Source organism: Bacillus rossius, chromosome 8 (genome assembly GCF_032445375.1).
Source record: "Bacillus rossius redtenbacheri isolate Brsri chromosome 8, Brsri_v3, whole genome shotgun sequence".
NCBI lineage: Eukaryota > Metazoa > Arthropoda > Insecta > Phasmatodea > Bacillidae > Bacillus > Bacillus rossius.
This window is the reverse complement of record NC_086336.1, coordinates 67,264,434-67,285,367: the sequence shown is the minus strand read 5'-3', so window position 1 is coordinate 67,285,367 and position 20,934 is coordinate 67,264,434. Positions and strand designations below refer to the sequence as shown.

At 37.9% G+C, this 20,934-nt stretch overlaps 1 protein-coding gene across 6 annotated transcripts; it reads left to right on the top strand.

The window, feature by feature from the left end:
- The first annotated feature begins 234 nt into the window (after positions 1–234).
- Positions 235–19,738, top strand: LOC134535166 (protein maelstrom homolog). Of its 6 annotated transcripts, none has more exons than XM_063374157.1 (10): positions 235–541; positions 2,670–2,816; positions 5,357–5,490; positions 6,251–6,416; positions 8,425–8,594; positions 9,672–9,782; positions 10,676–10,756; positions 15,493–15,559; positions 16,525–16,576; positions 18,280–19,727. In XM_063374157.1, exons 1-9 carry the CDS (start codon positions 385–387, stop codon positions 16,554–16,556), a joined length of 1,065 nt encoding a protein of 354 aa, XP_063230227.1. In that variant the 5' UTR covers positions 235–384; the 3' UTR covers positions 16,557–16,576; positions 18,280–19,727. The 6 variants fall into 6 exon arrangements, with proteins under 6 accessions (XP_063230227.1, XP_063230225.1, XP_063230224.1 ...); XM_063374155.1 differs by lacking the exon at positions 18,280–19,727 and adding an exon at positions 17,379–17,763 and having other exon boundaries at positions 16,525–16,585; XM_063374154.1 differs by having other exon boundaries at positions 258–541; positions 17,786–19,738.
- Positions 19,739–20,934: the final 1,196 nt, after the last annotated feature.

The window sequence follows — 20,934 nt, the reverse complement described above, 5'->3', positions numbered from 1 at the left end:
GCTACATCCAGCATGCCTGTTTTGATATTCAGTTGGAGGGAAAATCGATTTCTATAATGAAGGAATTTTTTTCTAAATAATTTCCAACTTTCACACAGCTAATTCATGAATAAACAAGTATTGTGATTTTATCAGTCCATTATTCTATTTATAAAAAATGTTAGGCAAACGGTTATAACTAACAATAATTTTTAATAGTCTGTATCAAATTTAGTCTCGTGTAATTTTGTTATATTTCTTTCTGTATGTATCTATGAATAGTGGGTTGCTATCAGTTTTTTTTTCTTTTTGAGCGGCATCTTAAACGGCTTTAATTTACACTGTTTGCGGTGTTTCATGTTGTGTATTCTCGTTTATTTTTTTTGCTTATTATTATAATTGAATATGGGGAAGAAAAATAAATGGAAACCACTTACTTACACCGTAGAGGATACACCTTTGCAGGAAAATGTCACCGTTGAAGAAGAAGATGTACGCCAAATGTTAAATTTATCTTATGAAGTAATAGAAAAGACCGTTGCTAAACTTTTTAGTAGCTCAAGTAAGTATTTCTTATGATTGTGTGGTAAAATTAATGTAAATGCTTAAAATACCCATGATGTTGAATTAAGGGTTAAAAAACAATCGAGAATATTTTTCCAGGTGGATTTGGCTGGGGTAAAATTTACAAGAAAATTCCCCCATTTTTTTCACCCACCCTGCCCCCTCGGCAAGGGGGGGGGGAGATTAAGGAGGTTATTATATCAGGAATATAATAGAATAAATGTGTCTCATTAACTCTTCAATAAAACACTGATTTCTTAGCCCTCCATTTCATAAATTTTTCATATACCTAATTAATATCTACACAATTTTTTAACAAGGGGGTAAATATGTAGTTGGGCGGTATTTGCGAAAAAAAATGTTAAAAGTCCGAAAATACTTTTATTCTAAGCTCTTTAACTTCCTCTTTTCATTAAAAGCGGCGGAGGTAAGAAATTCCAAATACTTTAGGAGATATTGAATTTTTAAATTTCATCATATGTAGTTGAGCGGTATTTTCGAAAAGAAATGTTAAAAATCCGAAAATACCTTTAGTAGATGCTCTTCAACTTCCTCTTTTCATTAAAAGCGGCGGAGATAAGAAATTCCAAATACTTTAGGAGATATCGAATTTTTAAATTTAATTACAATTATACCAGTGCATTCATGTGGCATTCTGCATTGTTTCTTGTTTACGAGTATCTATTTTTTTATTGGATAATGATGTCACGTGATTGATCGTGATAGGCCAGAATTCAAATGAACCAATACGTGATTATTTAGATAATTTATTGTTTTAAAACAGTGTTTAATTAAGCCTCCAACTTAGGCGAGTTTTTAACGTTTCTAATTTTAAAGTTTTATTTTTTATTGTTGCGCAAGTAATAAGTAACAAAAAAATTTTACGTGAGTTGTTACTGTTCATCCTTTATCCCGGTTTGTTAGGTCAGGTCAGTTATAAATACTTTAAAACTAAAGAACCATTGAAATAATTTCATATTATTTTTAATGTACGCTTAGTTTCAAACCATTTTCATTAATTAGGCATTCACAAACACACGGCAAAATAAAAAAAATGGCGACGGTCGAATGATAAACACAGGTCTTGTATGCAAAATAATAACGGCGATATCTCCTAAAGTATTTGGAATTTCTTATCTCCGCCGCTTTTAATGAAAAGAGGAAGTTGAAGAGCATCTAATAAAGGTATTTTCGGACTTTTAACATTTTTTTTCGCAAATAACACTCAACTACATATTTACTGAATATTTTGACATGAAATTAAAACCTTAAGGATCATGTACTTAGGATTATGTACTAAGGATCAATATGTACAGGATCATGTGTCCTTTTAACTCTCAGGGTGCTGTTTCGAGTTTTTCCTGCAGGAAACATTATGGCAACTGCTATTTCTTTTCAAGGGATCAAGATGTTCTTATGTCAGTCGGAACACACTCTTTCTGCTCTCCTTTCGAGGAAGATTAGTGAGGGAAATACTCTTGCCGGGTATTTTGGGGCTAAATGACTTTTTGATGAAAGTATGTTTGTTTACATGTATTTATGTAATTACTACAGGGTATGTGAAGTATGTCATTTACTATCTTATGTAAAAATACATTATACAACTTAGTTCTCTTAAGCTTTCATATTAGATATTTCCAAAAAAAATTTCATTTTCGGACGAATCTTCATTCACAGTTGCATTTTTAAAGACTTCTTCCTATCTGCCATTTGAAAAAAAAAAAAAAGTTGTGTTTCTCTTTTTGTATATGAGAGTATCAACTTTTTCTGACCCATGTTCATCTGCTTATAACTATCACAACCTTTAGGGATCATGAAACACAAAGATTCAAACAAAACTAACATTACTTCATGTTTTTACATCAAACTTTTAAAAGTGATTGAATGTATGGTTTATGTATTTGAATGATTATTCACTGACTCTAAAGCTAAAAATAAAGTACATAAATTATAACATTTTTTGATAGTAAGTATTAAATATTAAAAACAAATAGGCCTAGACTATAAGAAAATATTATATAAATTCTCGAAAGTAATGACCAATTTTTTTTTGTGGTGCTTAAGTTAAGTTAACCCAAGAATTCCAAGAAATAAAAACTGTAGGTATCTTAATGGTTATGTTACAGATTTGGTGGACCATCCATTTTTTTTCATCCATGCCAACGCGTACGTGCTCGTCGGGACGAAGATGTTCTACCCTTGCGAAGTGGCGGTTCTGAAGTTCAGCCTCCAGAAGGGCGTAGAGGACACCTACCACACGCTCATTAACCCAGGTCCGCCACCGCGGGGGCGCACACCTCGTGCGTCGAGTCCCGGCACGGACACCGATGGCTGTCCGTGCCTCCCCCTTCACGGTTACAGCTCTGCTGGCTCTGTCCGTCTGACTCGGAGCGTGTTTGTGCAAGTGTTTCTCTTAGACACCCGCAGACTGCACACAATGATGTTGACATCGAGGAAAACACAATTTCCTTTGGGGTACAAAGCAGTCAGTGGCGTAGCCAGGATTCGTGTATGGGGGGTGTTAAGAAACATGCCCCCCCCCCCCCCTCCCTCCGTATTAATGCTGGGTGTCTGGGAAAATTTGGATTTTAAGGTGTAAAATAGTGCTATTTTAGCAGTTTTCGGTACTTAAATTTAAATATTGTAATGGTAAAAATTTTATTAATTTTATTATGAAATTTGTTTGAGTAATGAATAATAAATCAATTAAAGATTTGCAGCTGGGGGGGGGGGGGGGTTGAATCCCTACCCCTACCCCCCCTCTAGTTACACCCCTGAAAGCAGTGACCATTACCCTTTTTTTTTAATCTAAAGAAGAACTCTCCTTCATGAAGATATGCAAGGAAGATAGTTTAAAACATACTGGAGCGCTGTGATGCAGTGGTAAGACACTGCACGCTCGTTCCACAGGGTCCGGGTTTGAATCACGCCTGTTTTCGGTTCCTAAGAGCTTCTGGAAAATCACTCGAGGCAAAGCTGTAATGGTTCCTTGCTATGTGACTTGGCTTCCTGCACTTTGAATGACTTTGCTGTTTTCAAGACACTAAGCCAAATAATACTGAAATTATTATTTATCACTTGTCAGTTCCTTAAAACCCATTTGATGTGAATTCTAGATAGTAATATACATACATAGGATGACATTAAAAAAATCACAACATATTTTTGGATTAGGTTATAAATATTTATTTTTTAAAGTTCATTGTATCATTGGCTCTTGATCTAGGCCAGAACATTTTAAATTTGCTTCAGAGGGTTCACAACATGCTGTGACTGAAAAAGAGGACATTTTTCTTTGTGTTGCTGTTGAGTTGGTACCTATTCATTCTCTTAAGTTTCCTTTTAATGTGGTCCTCGAGGAATTGTCTTTGAGCCGAAGTGCTCGTGTTTATGTGTGCGTGACTGGGTGGGCAAAAAGCTTTAAGCAAAAACCCATTAATAAATCACAATGTAGGCTTCCGAAGGAAACTTGACATAGTTTCCATGTTCATAGTGAATGGAGTGCAGTTTGCTTTAAGCAGTAGTATTTAACAAAAAAAAAAAAAAAAAATATATTAGCAACATTAATCAAATTAGGAAATGTTTTTATGGTGATATTTATTTTTCTCTGTCTATCCCCATGCTCTGTGTCAAACATCTTAGCGGGATGGTTAAATCAGGGTGTGTATCATCTGGGGATACTTTCTAAGTGACCTTCAGTCAACTATTTTGTAATAATCCGTATAAAGCCGAGCTGGCATGGATGTCAGCTACAACAATTCATGCCAATCTGAGAATCAGGCGAGGAATTAGTAAGGCTAGCCACCAGAATGATTTGCTCAAAAATAATAGTTTTGTTTGATGTGTTAACCTATTATCCATTATAAGCTGTTTATTTGCAAGTTTACGCACTTATGCATTCATGTTATTTAATGATTTTTGTATCTTTAAGATACAAGCTTTTTCTTTTAAGGGGCCCGCCTAGTCAGGGGTGTAATTGTGTTAGTGAGGCAGGATGTTAAGTGTTACACACTTTGGTGCTTGTAGCGCAATATCGCCTCTAAGCACACAGCTGTGGACTGGTGCGCAGTCTTCTTCTTGTGCAAAGGGCAGCTATGAGATTTGAGTGATATCCATATTATTACATGGCGGAGAAATGAAGATAAAGGTGTAATGCAAGTCCCTTGAGTGCTTTCAAACAATCTGTACCAAGTGTTTCACGCTTAAAAATTCTTCTGAAAAAAAAAAATGTTTTAGCCATTTTCACTCTCCTAGGAATACAGTTTTAAAACAAAATACGGGAACAGAACTAACGATTTGTCCTCAGAATATTTCTCAATACTTTTCGTTGACAGACGCTATTCTGATGGCTTGAGCAGTCCTCCCAATTGCGTGGTTTCTCCGGAGCTCTCTGCACACGGCATGGGGACCCCTTTACCTTTTTACAAACTTTAAAGAATCCTATAGGCTAACTTTTCTATATGTATTAATTGTTAGATAATATTTTTGGTATTTCTATGTTAGCTTTTGGTAAATGGTTATTTAGCAGGAATGAGCCATGATCCATATTATAATTATTTTGCTCAATAAACAAGACAGTATATTTCCATTTCTACTCTATTATTTTTTCCTTGCTATTTTTCTTTTTGCCTTCAGCACGCATGGCTGGTAAAGAGGGGGGGTTGGTTTACTGACAGTACAGGTTTTGATGTTATTCATATGAAATTATATTTGGCCCTCCCTGGTGAGCGTGTGCACGGTTGTCAGCCCTGGTCTTGAACGTAGAGGCCAGCCGGCGAGTCTCTGCAGTCTGGAACGCTGTGTCGCTGTGCAGGCAGCCTGCCCGTGGGGTTCGCGCACGACGCCCAGGCGTACGGCGAGGTGACCCACCGGGTCCCCTACCCTCCCCTCAAGGAGGCGGAGCCCAGCCTCGCCAAGGTGCTGGACGAGGTGCAGCAGTTTGTGTGGGTGAGCTGCCCCTTCTTTCCGAGACACACTCATTCCTGCGTTCAGGTGGCTGTAGCTCACGAGCGTTACGAAGGTCGTGATAAAGTAACGAAACTGAGGAACTGGTCGCAAATGTCACTGTAAAGTTCTCAGATAAAGAGCAAATGTGCTGAAAGTTTTAATTTTATATTTTGCAGCAGCATTTTGTATTTTGACGCCTCACTTCCGTTTATAGTCACAAATTAAATATAAGTAGTGGGAGGCTGTAATTCATAACTTTTTTATAAAGTTTTTAGCTTTCTAACAAAAATAGGCACATTTCAACAAGTAGTTAGTTTTTAGATCTATTTCATGTTATGTTTATTTTGCTTATTATTCATAAAAATGACGATGTGATGCCCAAAAGTTATAATGAAATATTATTGAAAGGGCCTGAAAAAGTGCTGAAAAAGTGTTGTCTCAGTATTTGTACATCTTCTGGTAATGTGAAGGTGTATAACCATTATTTGTATGTGTTGTTTTTTGGGGTGTTTGTGTATTATGCATGTAGCAGGAATGCAGCCAGTGTTGTGTTTCATTCTATCGGACCTTCAAAAAAAGCGAAGCTGCAGCGTACCACCAAACTGCAAGATACGAACACAACCATTTTTTTTCTTATAGTTGCCGATAACGGCTGAAAGAAACACAGTGCATGTGTCTCGAGCTCCGCTCAGGGTCGGGACCAGGCGATGGCAGGAGAACGCTCTCGGGACGCCGCCGACCGAGGCCGCTGCTGTTGCAGGGAGGCCCCAAGGCCGTCCGGGAGTGCCGTCGGCGCAGCCAGTTCGCGGGGGAGGAGATGTGCCTGCCGCCCCTCTACACCTTCTACGACAAGGAGCTGTTCCACTACGACTTCGTGAACGAGGCGGTCGCGTTCGACTTGATGCAGAAACTGACCATGTCTTCAGGTCGGTTCGCGGACGTAGACCGGATCTCTGCTCCGATGTGTTCTTCACTTCTTTCCACCTCGCAACCTTTTTTTTTTTAAAGAAGCGTGCATTTTGTGACTTGAAACCCACCTTGTTCTTTTGAGCACCAATAAACAATTTAGATATTTAGAAGGGAATGTCGCTGGTGCCTATGCCAGAAGGGGCACGTTCAGGGATGCATGGTAAATTGGGAAGATGACATTTAGACGCCTCCGCTTCGATGCAGTTTCAAGGGCACGAAGCCAACTAACGGGCCTTACCCGGTGAATGAGAACTCATGTTGGAGTATGGCTATCTACTGTGCATGCTAGCTGTGTAGTAGAACATATTTGTATGCAACATTGAATGTGTCATTCGTTGATAGAACTTTAAGAAACTTACATCGTGGCAGAGACAGATGGTATCAAATCACATATAATGTTTGGCTGTATTTCAGTTAAGTAGTGCATTTCATTATTAGGCTCATTATGTTTTTGCCTCATTTCTAGTTTATTTTTAAAAATTTCATCAAAAATGTGTCTCTTGAGTTAATAATTTTTTGCATGTAGCATCATTTTAATATGACAGTACTGTAGGAAAATTACCAATGATAGCTTCATTACCAGATGACAAGAATAAAAATTTTTGTAGTCGTACACTTCAGTCTGCACATAAATTTAGCTTAAGAGGTAACACTTTTTTTTAGTTTGAATAGTTTTCGGAAAAATCGTACATTAATTAACATTACATTTTATTGGGACATTTGAGTTTTTTTTCTGCAAACACTGTATTATCTTTTTTTCTGCATAGACCATAAGTGCTTTTGTCTAGTAATTGCAGTCAGCCATGAATTAAATGAAAAATAGTTACCGTATTTAATCGCATAATGTCCGCTATCACATAATGTCCGCACCTTTCTTTTTAAATACTTGAAATGGAATTTTTAAAATCCGCATAAAGTCCGCACCAGACAAAGCAACCTTGGCCACCCCTGAAAGGCACAGTAACGGGATGGAAAATTACTGATGCTGTCAACAATGCTTTGACCTTGAGTTGTTTGTTTCTCCGGAGCGGTCGCTGAGAGGGTTTTGTAGCGTGGTGAAACTGTCCGGACTCAGAAACTCGCACTCCACTGCGCAGCTGCCTGCGACGTCACGCGAGTTGCAAGGGGATGGGCTATATATAGCATAAGGCAGTACACGCCAACTCACTCACACTACGTCACAAAGGGGGGGAGGTAGCGGAGAAGTGGTGGGGGTACATGCCCACAGTTTTTTTTATACACACAGTGGGCAAGGGACAGGGAGGGAGGCTCGCCGGCGCCGGCTAATGCAGACATTAGACATCTGCCCCGTGCCGTCAGTTGCCATCTCAATGAAAGATTAAAATAGTATCTTTTCACGCAAAGTGTTTATTTTGTGTAGGCTGGCTGCGGCTTCTAAACGTAAGAGTGCACACGCGAGTGAGACAAGAAAAAAAAATGAGTGGCGTCTTCCACTAATCGCCGGCACCCAATTATCTCGACACCTGTCACATTTCTCACATCCGCTGCGGAGGGTCGCCAGTCACCAGCGCTCTGCTAGTAAACTAATTATGAGAGAACAATTTTTTTACTCTACACAAAACGTAAAATTTTGAGGAAAAAAAATTTTTTTCGGACTTCACCTCATAATGACAGCACCCCATTTTTTTTGTCAAAAATGTAGCCTGATTACTGCGGACATTATGCGAGTAAATACGGTATTAGTTGGATGAAAGTCCTTCATTCACAATGCTGACGGACCAACATTGTTGCGGAGAATTTCAAATATTTGATTGGGTGCTGCCCGAAACCTCATGTTTTAACAATTGCACGGTCGAACCGCCACTTGCAAGTCCGTCAGGCGTCGCAGACACAAAGAAGGCACGCCGGTCACTGCAGGCAATGGTGCACGGTCATGCGTGTGCTTGCACGCCTCGGTCACAACTGCCCGCGCGCACTGCAGTCACCCGTGCCAGCTTGTTGCAGACACCCCGTGCCGGTTCCTGCTCCACCCGCTGGCCAAGCTGCTGTACGAGCTGCGGAGGACAACGAGCGGCGCGCCGGCGGCGAGCGGCTCCGAGTGGTCGAGCCTGCGAGATGCTCAGGAGGCCCTGCAGAGGGACAGCTTCCTCTACACGCCCAACATCGGCTGTGAGGTACGTGCCTCGTCACTAGTGTTGGCTAGGTCAAAATTGTCCGTGCATTATTATAATGAGTAGGGACAAGATTAATTGGTGAATTGTGATAAAACCATAACAACACCGAAAAGTATGCCAATTAAACATATAACACGGACATGCTAGTTAATACACCATTAAGCATCGAAACGCAGCTAAATTCATGAAATAAATCAGCATTTTTAATTAAAACATCTACTCAATTCACAAAACTATAATTGTGTAATTGTAATATATTAAATTCAAAGAATGTAGGTAATGTATTTAACATGAAGTTTGTATAATTGTAACTGTTATTATAATTCATTTTTACATTATGACATTGGACAAGCTTATTACAATTCATTACATTGTAATTATTGCAAAAGTGTTTAACGGTTTTGGTGAAATAAGCATAACACAACATTTAAGTGCTAGGTTTGATGAATAGTGTGCTATCTTTATGAATAACAAAATTCATAAAAATTTAAAAAAATTAACATTTAAATCTTTTATTTTAAGAACAAAAGGGGCCTAAAAATAACACCATAAAATCTCTGTTAATGAGACTTTCATATTACAGTGAAAATCTGATATAATGTGGTTAAATATACTAGAATTCGGGCATACTCTTCTTGTGCTGGCTTTGGGATGTGCAAGCGTGGCAGGGCTAGTGACGCTAGTGTCTATTTGCTGGCGCTGCGAATTGCTAATGAGGAGCGGTAATCAATCCCGTCTGCTCCTTTTGTATTTGAGTCGTTAGTGTGGAGCAGTGTCGTGTAAAATAAAAAAAATTTCCGCAGGTGGTAATTGAATATTGACTCGTCAAAGAAAGAACATTTGTACGCAAGTATGAGTCATATTTCATAGGTGAATGCCTGACGCTAAAGTTAACAATCTGAAACCTGTTAAAAGAGCAATATACACTAAAGGAATATACAAGTCCAATGCCTTTAAAGATATGAAAGTGATGTAACTCATTAGAAAAGGATCCATAGCAATGTTACTGTTGAGGAACCGCTAGAGCGGTGCAACAGGTTGCAGCAGCTAATGCGAGCTGTGTGATGCTGCTTGCAGTTCCACGAGCGGATAGACGCACCGGCGTGCTGTAGCCTGTCCCTGGTGAAGCGCTGGGCCCTCACCTTCTCCAGCCACTGCTCCGCCCCCTTCCAGGGGCCCTGCCCCTCGGTAAGTTCCAGCTTCCATCCACCATCACTGTCTGTGATATCAACTATCACTGTGTGCTGAAGGTTGGAATGTCGGATTATTAAATTAAAGCATATATACTACAAATATCATTAGTAGCACCAAAGAAAATTTAAAGTGATGTTTTCATTTTTATTTTCTCCCAGGATCTAAAGGATTTATATTAATTGTAATTCATGTAATTGTAAGGCAATTGGTGACTTGAATTTTGCAGATAACATTCAAATAAATGCTCATTCAAATCGACAGACCCTTTTTAATTAACTATTTGTATGAAGACGAATAAAAAACACTGAATGTGTGAAATACCGGCTGTAAAGTGGTAATATAATGAAATGATCTGCTATATTGCAATGATTAAGGTGGTTATAAGTACCTTTTATTCTCAGAACTGGAAAAATTCTGATGTTTCGGAAACCATTCTTTCTGAAGATTTCTGATAAATACTTTTGAACATTTAGTGCCTTTTGGAGAATTAACCGAGAGGTGAAGTGTCCCCCGAGTGGCAGACACCTGAACTAGGAGCCCGCGTGTGTCTGCAAGGATTCTTGCGAAGGACGTGGAGTAAGGTTTTGCATTGTGGACGTGTCAAAAGTGTAAACTTGAGTACTCCAGAAAACCTTCAAAAAAACATGTGCCCTGTTTCTAGTGTGTAAAACAGTACTTGGTTGTGTAGCTGTGAAATTTCGGACTCCTGGAAAGGCGGGTGACACAATGGTTCCAAGTCCATCCATGCTGATTTTCTGTTTTTTATTTGGTTTCCAAACATCACACTGGTAAATACTGGGATGGTCTGTGGCCGATCCCCCTGACTCGCGTAGCGCACTGTACTGGTGACCCCGCACACAAGGAACACGCAGTGTGCTGTTGCGCAGGTCCCCGGCGGAGCCAAGCAGGAGTCCCCGGAGGCCAGTTCGACCAGCGGGGAGGCGCAACAGGGGCGGTCGGAGGCAACGGTAGGCTGTCGCAACCTCCCGGGGCTGCTTGCTTGTGTCGCCAGCGTGCAACACCCCAGTCCAGAACGCACGACTGGAACCGTGTGACGATAGTCGAGGCAACGATACAACCGGCTCTCCAGCACACATAATGTTTTAGTTGCGTAAAGAATTGAAAGCGATCTTTACGTCAGGCTCGCCTCATACATCACACGTGCATGATCGTGATAGGTAGAGCCCGGCTGTATTCTTGGTTTCATTTTCCGGAAATGTCTGCTTATACATTCGGGTTGCGTCTTAATTGGCCCACAGTTTAAGTGGAGGACTTGTCACTTAAAGAAGAACTGAGATAAGACATCTTTCTTGTCAGCAGCCATTTATATGGCCGGTAACATTTACCTGAGTGCAAATTCAGTATGTAAATGAAAAAAAAAAAAAACTTAACTATTCCAACACGTATCCCAACTGTGAAGTGTAACATGTTAAAAGGTTTACTTTACATATTTTTGTCTACATTTACTGCTATACCATAGATGTAGTTTGTTCGAATAGGATTGTATGAAAAAACAAAATGTAAGTGTGCCAGAACACTAGCGCTACATGTTGGTTCTGGCTAACGCTGTGTATTCTATATATCAAAGGTACATAATGTTCGCAGTTACGTGTCTTTTGACACCCTTCAGATGTGTGTAAGTAGCCCTACAGTATTTTAATTTGCCAAATATTCTGTGATGGCAAAAAAAAAAGTGTTTTCAATCGCTGATAGATAGGGCCCCCTGAAAGTGGTAAATAAAATTTTCAGATTTCGTCATTAAAAATTACCAAAAGCGGTGTTAAAATTCACTTTAAAACACAAAAGCGGTGCTAAAATTCACTTAAAAACACAAAAGCGGTGCTAAAAAGTAAAAAAAAAAAAAAAAAAAGCGTGTGTTACCGTAAAAATATCTAAAATTATTTAAGTTAAATAATTTTACTTGAACCTACTCATTACTGAATGTGAATACCCTAAACAAATAGGTTACATATATTTATATGACAATACTTTTGATTTAGACACTGATTATTAGTTCGTTCCCATAAACTAATCTGGAAAACTATTAATCCCTTTAACAAAATCGAGGATGCACCACAACGCCGAATTGATCACAACGACGACAGCTAGAAAACTGCTGTGTACCACAACGCCGAAAAATGTCATTACAGGGCTGCCACAAAGGTTGGGTTAGGTTAGACTAGGTTAGGTTAGAGGTGGGTTGTTACAGCAATTTTCGGTATCTGTTCCAACCTGATACTGATACAGTAATGTACCTAGTTACAAGTCTCTGATACTTCTGTATCAGACGGTCCCAGGAAGCAACAAAGCTCCGCGTACGCAGACCGTGCGACCGGAAGGAGAATCTGATACATTATTTATCACGCTGATAAATAATACTCTCATGCCCGCCTGATACAGCCAGTATCAATCAGTTTAACATTCACTGCAGTTCGTCCTGGCCGTGTATCACCATGTACATTGTTGCGGGCTGTCATGCTTTGTAGTTAGTATCTTTATAGTGAAATAAGGAATGGATAAGTGCACGAAAAAGACTTCATTTGTGTGGAATTTTTTTACGGAAAATAATGAGTTTGCTAATTGTAATTTGTGTAAACAAAAACTGAGTTATAAATCATCATCGACTAATCTGAAGAAACATTTGAAACTAAACATTGATATAGTATGCTCACTAATGTACGTATCTGTTTTTTTTTTATTTTTAATTTTTTATAAAATCGTAATCTTTTAATGTATGAAAACACTAGTTACTAATTGTTTTCGGAAAAAAAAGTCCTAATGTTGATTACATCTGTTATTGGTGTCAACTGAGAATTTATTTGCATTTTCATAGCTGTTAGGTGCACAAATATAAATATTATATCTTGTATTAATGTACTTTTTAATATTAAAATTTCATTAGTTTTATTATTGAACGAGTTTGTGCACGCACTGCGCTCTGAGCGTACTTTGATGTGGGACAATAACCAAACGACTCGTAACAATTTCCCTTTGCGCCTCTCCTTCAACGCCTTCCCCTGCGCTTCCTCCCCTACATTATTTCCCTTCTTTATCCCTTATTCGTCGTTCCTGCTCCCTCCCCTTTCACAAGCTCCGCCCAAGTGACCGTCATCTGCAATCGGGTTCTGCGCACATTGGCCGTGGTGTTGTTCCAGGCGAATTCTGAACTGATACTAAAGTACCTGATACTTTTCAAGTGTACTCGTTTACCGTTCCTGATACAGGCGCGTATCAGTGCCAAAGTATCAGGTAGATACTTTTCGACCCACCTCTAGGTTAGGTTAGGCTAGGCTAGGCTAGGCTAGGCTAGGCTAGGCTAGGCTAGGCTAGGCTAGGCTAGGCTAGGCTAGGTAAGGTAAGTAAGGTAAGGTTAGGTTTGATTGTGGTATTTCGGCGTTAAGGTACATTTAAGAAACACACACAAATTTATTCAGTTGTTATTTGGGCATTGTGGTCAATTTTGACATTCGGCGTTATGGTATTTCCGCGTTGTTGTAACGACCCAACAAAATCAATAAAAACTGTTGGCCAACTAGTCATCATCGTCACACCATTCGAAAATTAATGTTTGTTTACATTTTTCTGCTTTTTGGCACGATTTAATCTGCTTGATACTACGACGCTGTTCCAACTATATGCCAGCGCCCCCGGCTGATGTGATATGGCCACTCACGTAAGGCTGTTCCAAACACCGTTCGCCCAATCATCTGCTTGCTTTTGTATTTATCCGGTGTCGCTGTTCCAAGCTGACGTCAGTGCCCTGAGCGGTGTGCGTACGCTTTAAAACTTCGCCTGTTTGTCTTATCTATCCAAACATTATGCCGGAAAGGAAAATAAACGCCGTAGTTTTGCGTATTTTTACAGTATATTTTTGGGTTTAACATTATAACGTGAGCGTGTGAGCTTTTGTTTGCTTTAGTGCATTTATGATTAATGTTCGGCGGCCATGTTGCGGTGTTTGTTTACTATTGAGGAGACACGTCTTTTAACCAGTATTTAAATTTCGCGTAAAAACTGTATTTAACGGTGATTTCGCGTTTATCGTCGTTTAATCGCGATCGCGAAAAGAACAGGCCCCTACTGATAGAGTTTAATTTATTTTATTGGCTGGTAAGAATCCCAAGTTTACACATTTTCAAGTGGGAAAAAATTGGAAATGGATGTTTCCACTCTAAACGTTATCTTCAGGAATCGCGAGGCAGTTTTACAGAAATGTGGCAGTGTGTCTTTAAAGAAAATAAAACAGAAGCTCTAAGCACGGAGAAGTCGTAACACTGTTGGCTTGGTTTTAAACAAATTCGAGCATCGAGAATCCCCATCAGTGGTTTTAACATTAAATTTGTTTAAATAGCTTGATGAGTCCTTTGGGTATGCAGAGCTGCCAACCATTACAGATTTTCCGTAATTATTACGGATTTTAACCCCGAATTACGGAACATCGCTGGTTTATTACGGAAATGAGGCTTTGTGCTGCATGGTAACGGAGAAAATTCCGTTTCTGCTGTGCGTGTTTCGTGAACGCAGTTTGAATACATCGCTTGGTTGGGCAAATAACGGAACTAATAAGTGTGCGAATGTACTGTCGAAATAAGTAAATTAATTCTCGTGTTTTGAAATATAAATGGGATGGTATTACGTCCGTTGTACGATACAACTAGTACATATTCTCGGACTTATCGTTTGAAGGCTACTTACATCACGATAATTTTTGTACGGTACTTTGCCTAACCTGTGTTGTTTTAATTTATTTCTTGAAATCCATTTTTTTCATCATAGTGTTTTTCCGTCTCTACAGACGTGAAATTTTTTTGTTTTTTGATAGTGTTGTGTTCTTCAGTGCCGGTTGTAGAAATGAAGCGTGTGACAGAATGATGTGTATCTGAGGGGAAAAAAAAAACCACGCAATTCTTCAGAACTTTTGACTTAAATATTCAAAAGAATGGCCGTGCTTGTTTTCAAATGTTTGGAACGCCACACGTTTTGTAATGTATGCACGTGTGACTTTTCGATTGCACATGGTGGAAGGGATGATTGTAGACGGCATATTAATCAAAGAAACATGCGGGTCATTTTATAGCCATGATGAGTAATAAATCTATATCGTCGTTTTTTCACTACATCTGAAGAAACAAAAAGTAACGAACGCAGAGTTATTGTTTACAAGTCCTTGTGTTTGTCTTGATGGTTGTTTACATGACAGTTCTTATCCAACCAGGATAAAAGAAGCAAATAAAAAGACAGTTGTTTTAAAGTTTAACTTTGAATCGAAGATTCAAAATTTACAGTAAAATTATTGACATTTCTTACATATTCAGATGATTGTATTGTTCAAATAGATTTTTTTTATTCATTAAATTGCATATTATTCATATACATAGGCCTATATTTTTCTTTTATTGAATATTATTGTCCTTGTTTTATCTTGTGAGTGTGTCATAATACCCCAAGAAAAATTTATCGTGCATGATTTACACATACTTTTTTCATATAACTTAACTGTCATTACTGATGTGTGTGATTTGAGGTTGGCAGCTCTGGGTATGTAATAAGTTCAAACACTGACTAGTGCTAAATTGATATTTCCTGCTTATAATGCTTTTTTTTTACCTTATGCTCCCTTGAAAAAATGTTATAACAGGGTTCTACTGTATATTGTAAGTATTCTTCAGAAGGTGTGAGCTCTGTGACGGCTGGTCTGTTTCAGTGTGTCAGTGCACCTCCGAGACGAAGGCTCCCGGCTCGGGCGTTGCCAGCACTGAGGCAGCCGTACGGTGAGTGTGCGTGGCTTATCTCGTGCCGAGGTGCATATGCGCTGGTCTACAAAATTCATAATCAAGTTAATTTAGGAGAGAAAAACATTATTAATGATTTTTACTAGATACAGTTGTATTTTGTAGATTGGAATTCTGTCTTCATTGGCAAGAAATCACTCAACTCCAGCAGAAACCAATAAAAATGAATATTTTGTTTTTATTCTGTGGAGCTAACATCATTCCCCTGAAAATTTTATGTGCCTGTTAAAAATTATTCTACCTACCACAGCAGCAGGAAGAAAATATAATACATAGTGTCAGAGTAATTTTGTGGTATGAAATATTTTTTGCCAAATATATGGCGGTTATCCATCTGTGATTTCTGGCTGGGTCTAATTCAGGTCTAAGCAAGTGGGAAATGTGGCAGGTGTGGGCGGTGGGATTTCTCAAAGTGCTTTCATTTTTCCCTCTGCAGCTCGATGGGTGATCGTAGTACCATGATCATTATTTAGTTTTCACTGCAGGTGATGGGACTTATTACAGGTTACGCTGTCAAGTGGGCAGCATATTTGGACAATTCCTACTGAGTGCAAGTGTAGATTCATTGGTCACGACGTGTGTGGTCTACTGCTGCTGCTTTTTGGGCACAGCTACCGTGTGGCGAGTTCAGGTTCCAACTTGAAACGTTTTTTGACGACAAAATGAAACCTGTCATGTAATGGTTCAGGTAGATGTGTTGCCTTTCAAGCGAAATGTCAGAAGTGCAGATGAATTCCCCAGCGTTATTGTTGAGAACCCTTTTGGTGGTATTTCCATCACAGGGGCACTTTTTGTACAAACAACCAAAGTTCTAAAAGCCACTCCTTCGTGTGTGTTTTTGAATCAGAGAACCACACTTTATGTTCATCGTAGTGTGCATGATTAGTTTATTACTGAAACCATTGGCTCAAGTTGAATGTAATTAATGTGTGATTTAATTTCAGCGAGTATTCAAGACATGAAACACAACCTGTAATCATCTACCTCTTTTTGAAGGTAATTATGGTAAGTGAAACATTAATTACCAATTTTAATTTGTCAGGTTGCAAAGACTAATGAGTAATGATTAATCATAGGTGAGTACATTGATTTTTTTAAAATTTGTTTCATTTTCACGATACTAAATAAGTGAGATAAACCACATTTTTATACTAAGACTTCCTTGAGTACATGGTGTGTTATACATTTGCTACGTATCCATGTTCATTTGGAATGGATTAATCTCCATTTATAACATGTCAATGAACATAGCACACATTTAGTGAACTGACCGATTTTCGGTGCGAAGTAGACCTTCGTTTATCTTGGCCTGTACAGGTCTGACTGACTCTGAACTACTGGTAATGTGCGTGATGGATGTATGGAAATTCTTTTCTTCGCAGTGCGAGATTGTTTGGGGCATAAAGCAGATAGGAAGTGACGATTAACGTTTGAATGTGAAAGACTTGAAGTTGGTTAACACTGTAAAGTACTAGCAGACTATTTAGTGGTTAATTGTCAAACTTACAAATTCACTTTTTTTTTCCCAAATTTTTTTGTTAATTTATTTTTGTTCTTTTCGGCAATGCCTCACTGTCAAAATATTTTCTTTTCTTTCATATTTTATAAAATACATTGTAGAATAGTTTGCAGTTGTATGCAGTGTGATCAGTGCATTTAATAAGCTAAAGGAAAGTTGCTGCCCGTGCAGGGTGTGAATGCTGATTGCCAGACCAGGACACGGAGCTTGTATCATCCTGAAAGTGTTGATAGTGGACACTTTCTTGGAAGAAGTTGCAGATGTGGCTTCCTGCTGCAGGCAGGGTCAGCAAGGATCGGGCTGCAGAGTACGCAAGATGCCACGAGGGGGTGGTGGGGAGCATGGAAGCACCCTGAGAAAACCCGTCTGCTCACAACAGCAGGCTGCCTGTCTGTTTCACGGTTGTGGGAAATGTTAAACCGTGGGCGAAACCACGGAGTACAGCTAGTATGTATGTAATGATATACGTATATATGACCATGTGACCAACAGTAGTTGCAATAGAATTTTATATAAAGGTCCTGAAAAAGTCCTGAAATTAATTCACCCGGTATTTGTGTTATGTTGTTACACTCTCAACTATCTAAATTGTAGTACCTTTGTAACTAACTGAAGGAAATAAATGATTATTCTTGTGGGCATCTGTGCAGCAAATTTCTGAGTTTGTATATTTAATATTGTTTCAGGTGAACAGAGTTATTGAAGAGTTAACTGAAGAGTTATTGAATATAATACAAAATCTGTTTTACAAGCTGCGACTACGTGTGTGAAAAGTTCAAGCTGGCTAATGGTTAATTCTGTTTTGAGAGTTAGTGGGATGATTTTAAAAGTATATAATTAAAAATTTTTTCAAACCTTTGTGTAGGAAAAAGTAAGCATTACATGTGATATCTGAAACAGTATTAATATAACCCTGCTGTGCTCTGTTGCAATGGAGTTTCATAAGTGACTGCATAAGAGCAGGCATCAGCACTAACTCTTAAAACAGTGCCTTGTAGGACCATTTGGACCTGGTTTAGTTCCTGAGTGAGCTGTGGAGGTGTGGACTTAGGTATAATCTAGAATATAGAAGTTCTCTCTCATTAGATTTTGCTTCCAAAAACATTTTTTTTGTTTTTTGAATGTTAAATCTTAAATTTGTAATATCTGACATGTTTTTTTATTTTATTTTTATTTTTAGGTTATAAGAAAATGAATTGCTGATTTTCGTCATTGAAGACTGATGCCTTAGTTGGTCATTACAGCTTTTTTTTCATGTAGATCGTTACGATAGGTTTAGGTTACACAGACTGTATTCAGTAATTTTAATTATATTTGCCAGTCATGGGAAATCGCACATTTTTATTGATATGTGCAATGTCTATGACATTTGCCAGCTGTGGGAGATCACACATTTTGATTGATATTAAAATACGTAGGAAATACCAGTTTATTTTGTATATTGATGTGAGCTTTCAAATAAGTGTCCAGTTATTCTTTAAAGTTCTGTGATGATGACAAAGTGATTGGTGTAGATTAGTTTATGTTTCTATTTCGTTCAATTCAATTGATTCAAACAGTGTAATGAATTGTGCTGAAATTTTTTGTTCATGATTTTTGTATGATGGTTAAAAGAATGTTCTTTTAAAATGTCAACTATTTTGTTTTAACGATAAGTTGAATTTACATAAAATATTGCCGTAAATTATTTTGTGATAAACCTGAGGGAGGAAAAAAGTTCTAAATAGTACTTTTAACAAGTGTGCCCCATGTTACAATGACCCATGTTGTGTCTGCATACTGCAATACAACTTGCAGATGTGATGACGATGAGTCAAGAAAGCTGTAGGATAATAGGATGTAAAAACTTTTCAGTTGTTATATCCTATTATCCTGCATCTTTCTTGACTCAATCGCAACACTTCACAAATGTCACACACACACGCATACACCACAAATCACAACAGTTCACTAAGTGAACAACACTTTAAAGGTGTGTGTGATAACAACTTACGTTAAGATTACTAAATCAATGTTTGTTTGATAGCTTTGGGTTATTTAGTTTAATTTTTTAGTCACATGTAGTCCGTTCTCAGTATTTTCGCTCATTTAGAATTGGGCTAAGATAAATGTAAAAAAAAAAAATTATTTTGCTTTAGTTTTGAACCTAAAAGACTGGAATAAGTTCAGGGCATACAGAATATCTCGACACATGTTGGTGAAACTTGATAGTTTTAAAATAATATTTCCTGAATAGACATATTAAGGATGTTATTTGGCTCATCCAACTTAAAATGTTCTTTTGTACAAATACAAACACTTAAATATATTTGACCTGTTTTTGGAGACAATATGAATTTGTAGAGTTATGTATATAATTGTATGGTCATTCCATTATAAGAATGACACACTTGAGAAATTACACAGTACATGACTTCCCACTGTTATTAAAACTGAGTGATGGTACTGTGTAATTTTCAAGGGAAAAATGTATGTAGAATTAGTGCTTGAGTTTTTTTTTAATAAAATTTCAAAACTGTTTTTTTTATAACTGATTGCTGTTGACTACACAATTTTGTGTATACCCTCTGATGCATTGTTACCTTATGTGCATGCAGTTCCTTCAGATTAAATTGAAATACATAAAGACATAAAACCTATCTGCTAAATTTCTAGAATTCTGTATAAAAGTGACCTATGTATGTAGCTGGAATAGCTATATCCTTTTCATACTTAAATACTACATTAATAGCCATGCTGCTACAAGTTGCAACTTGATCCTGAGGAAAAGTTTTGGTGATGGAAGTTTTGCTTGAAAACATAATTTTTAGACTTGAAAAATACCTGAAATGTATTATATAGCTCACTGAAGAAAAAAAAAAATTTCCAGGTACCCGAATAGTGATATTGATACATTAATTTAGGTTCAGTCTTTTTCTTTGCATTTATTTAAAACTTGACTGTAATGGTTATGGGATGAAATGATGATTATTCCTGTCTACTGGATCCAACTGTGCCTAGCCCTTGCTCTCTCTCTCTCAGTCCAGCAGGCCAAGGTCAACGTAAAGAATGGAAGAAACACGGCTCTCAGAAGTCAAAAGTGCTAATTGCAGGCACTTAATGTCACAGTCGAGGAAACCCCGCGGGATGCTGGAACGAGTTGGCGGTCAGAGGAAGTGGCTGCAATTGGCCGGGAGCACTTACCGCAGAGTGGGTGGGATGTACCTTGGACTGGGTTTGTCCCGTAATGACAGTATTGCTGGTCAAGGGAATGCAGAGTAATGACGCCCCCGATAGTTCTTTACTAGAGACAAGAATTACAATGAAGCATGTCAGTAGATCATATAACGCTGAAAGCACCAAAATGCAACAAAAAAATCATGAAAATAATTAGCATATTTTATCAAAACTCAACTCGGATTACAAAAAATCCCTTTTGACACAACCTACAGACGTAGGTAGATTTTTAAGTACTTATTTATTCTGGAAATGTTTTTGGAATTTCTGTAAACTGCTGGAACTTTTTAAGAACCTATTTACATTACAATGTATATATTCTTCAATATTCTAAAATGATCGATTAAACATTTTCTCATGTTTCATACAGCAAAATATTTTGAATGTTTTTAACTCCATGCATCCAGCATTGAATAGCTTTGTGAATTTCATATTACTATTAAGGTAGTTATGCAATTATTTTTAACCTTAAAAAACTATTTTTTATCCTTTCCGCTAATATGTGGTTGTATAGAAATTTTCTTTGTATCAAGGTTTAAGATAATATTAAGATGTTTATACATAGATCCAAACAAATTGGATACTAAGATATTTTAATTTTTTTTTTTAAATTTAAACT

What these genes read in the sequence shown, in the direction of transcription:
- LOC134535166 (XM_063374154.1), top strand. Translation starts at nt 385, where the DNA reads ATGGGGAAGAAAAATAAATGGAAACCACTTACTTACACCGTAGAGGAT. An exon ending in CCACACGCTCATTAACCCAG is followed by an intron (nt 2,817 to 5,356) that starts GTCCGCCACCGC and finishes GTCGCTGTGCAG; the next exon opens with GCAGCCTGCCCGTGGGGTTC. An exon ending in AGCACTGAGGCAGCCGTACG is followed by an intron (nt 15,560 to 16,524) that starts GTGAGTGTGCGT and finishes ATTTAATTTCAG; the next exon opens with CGAGTATTCAAGACATGAAA.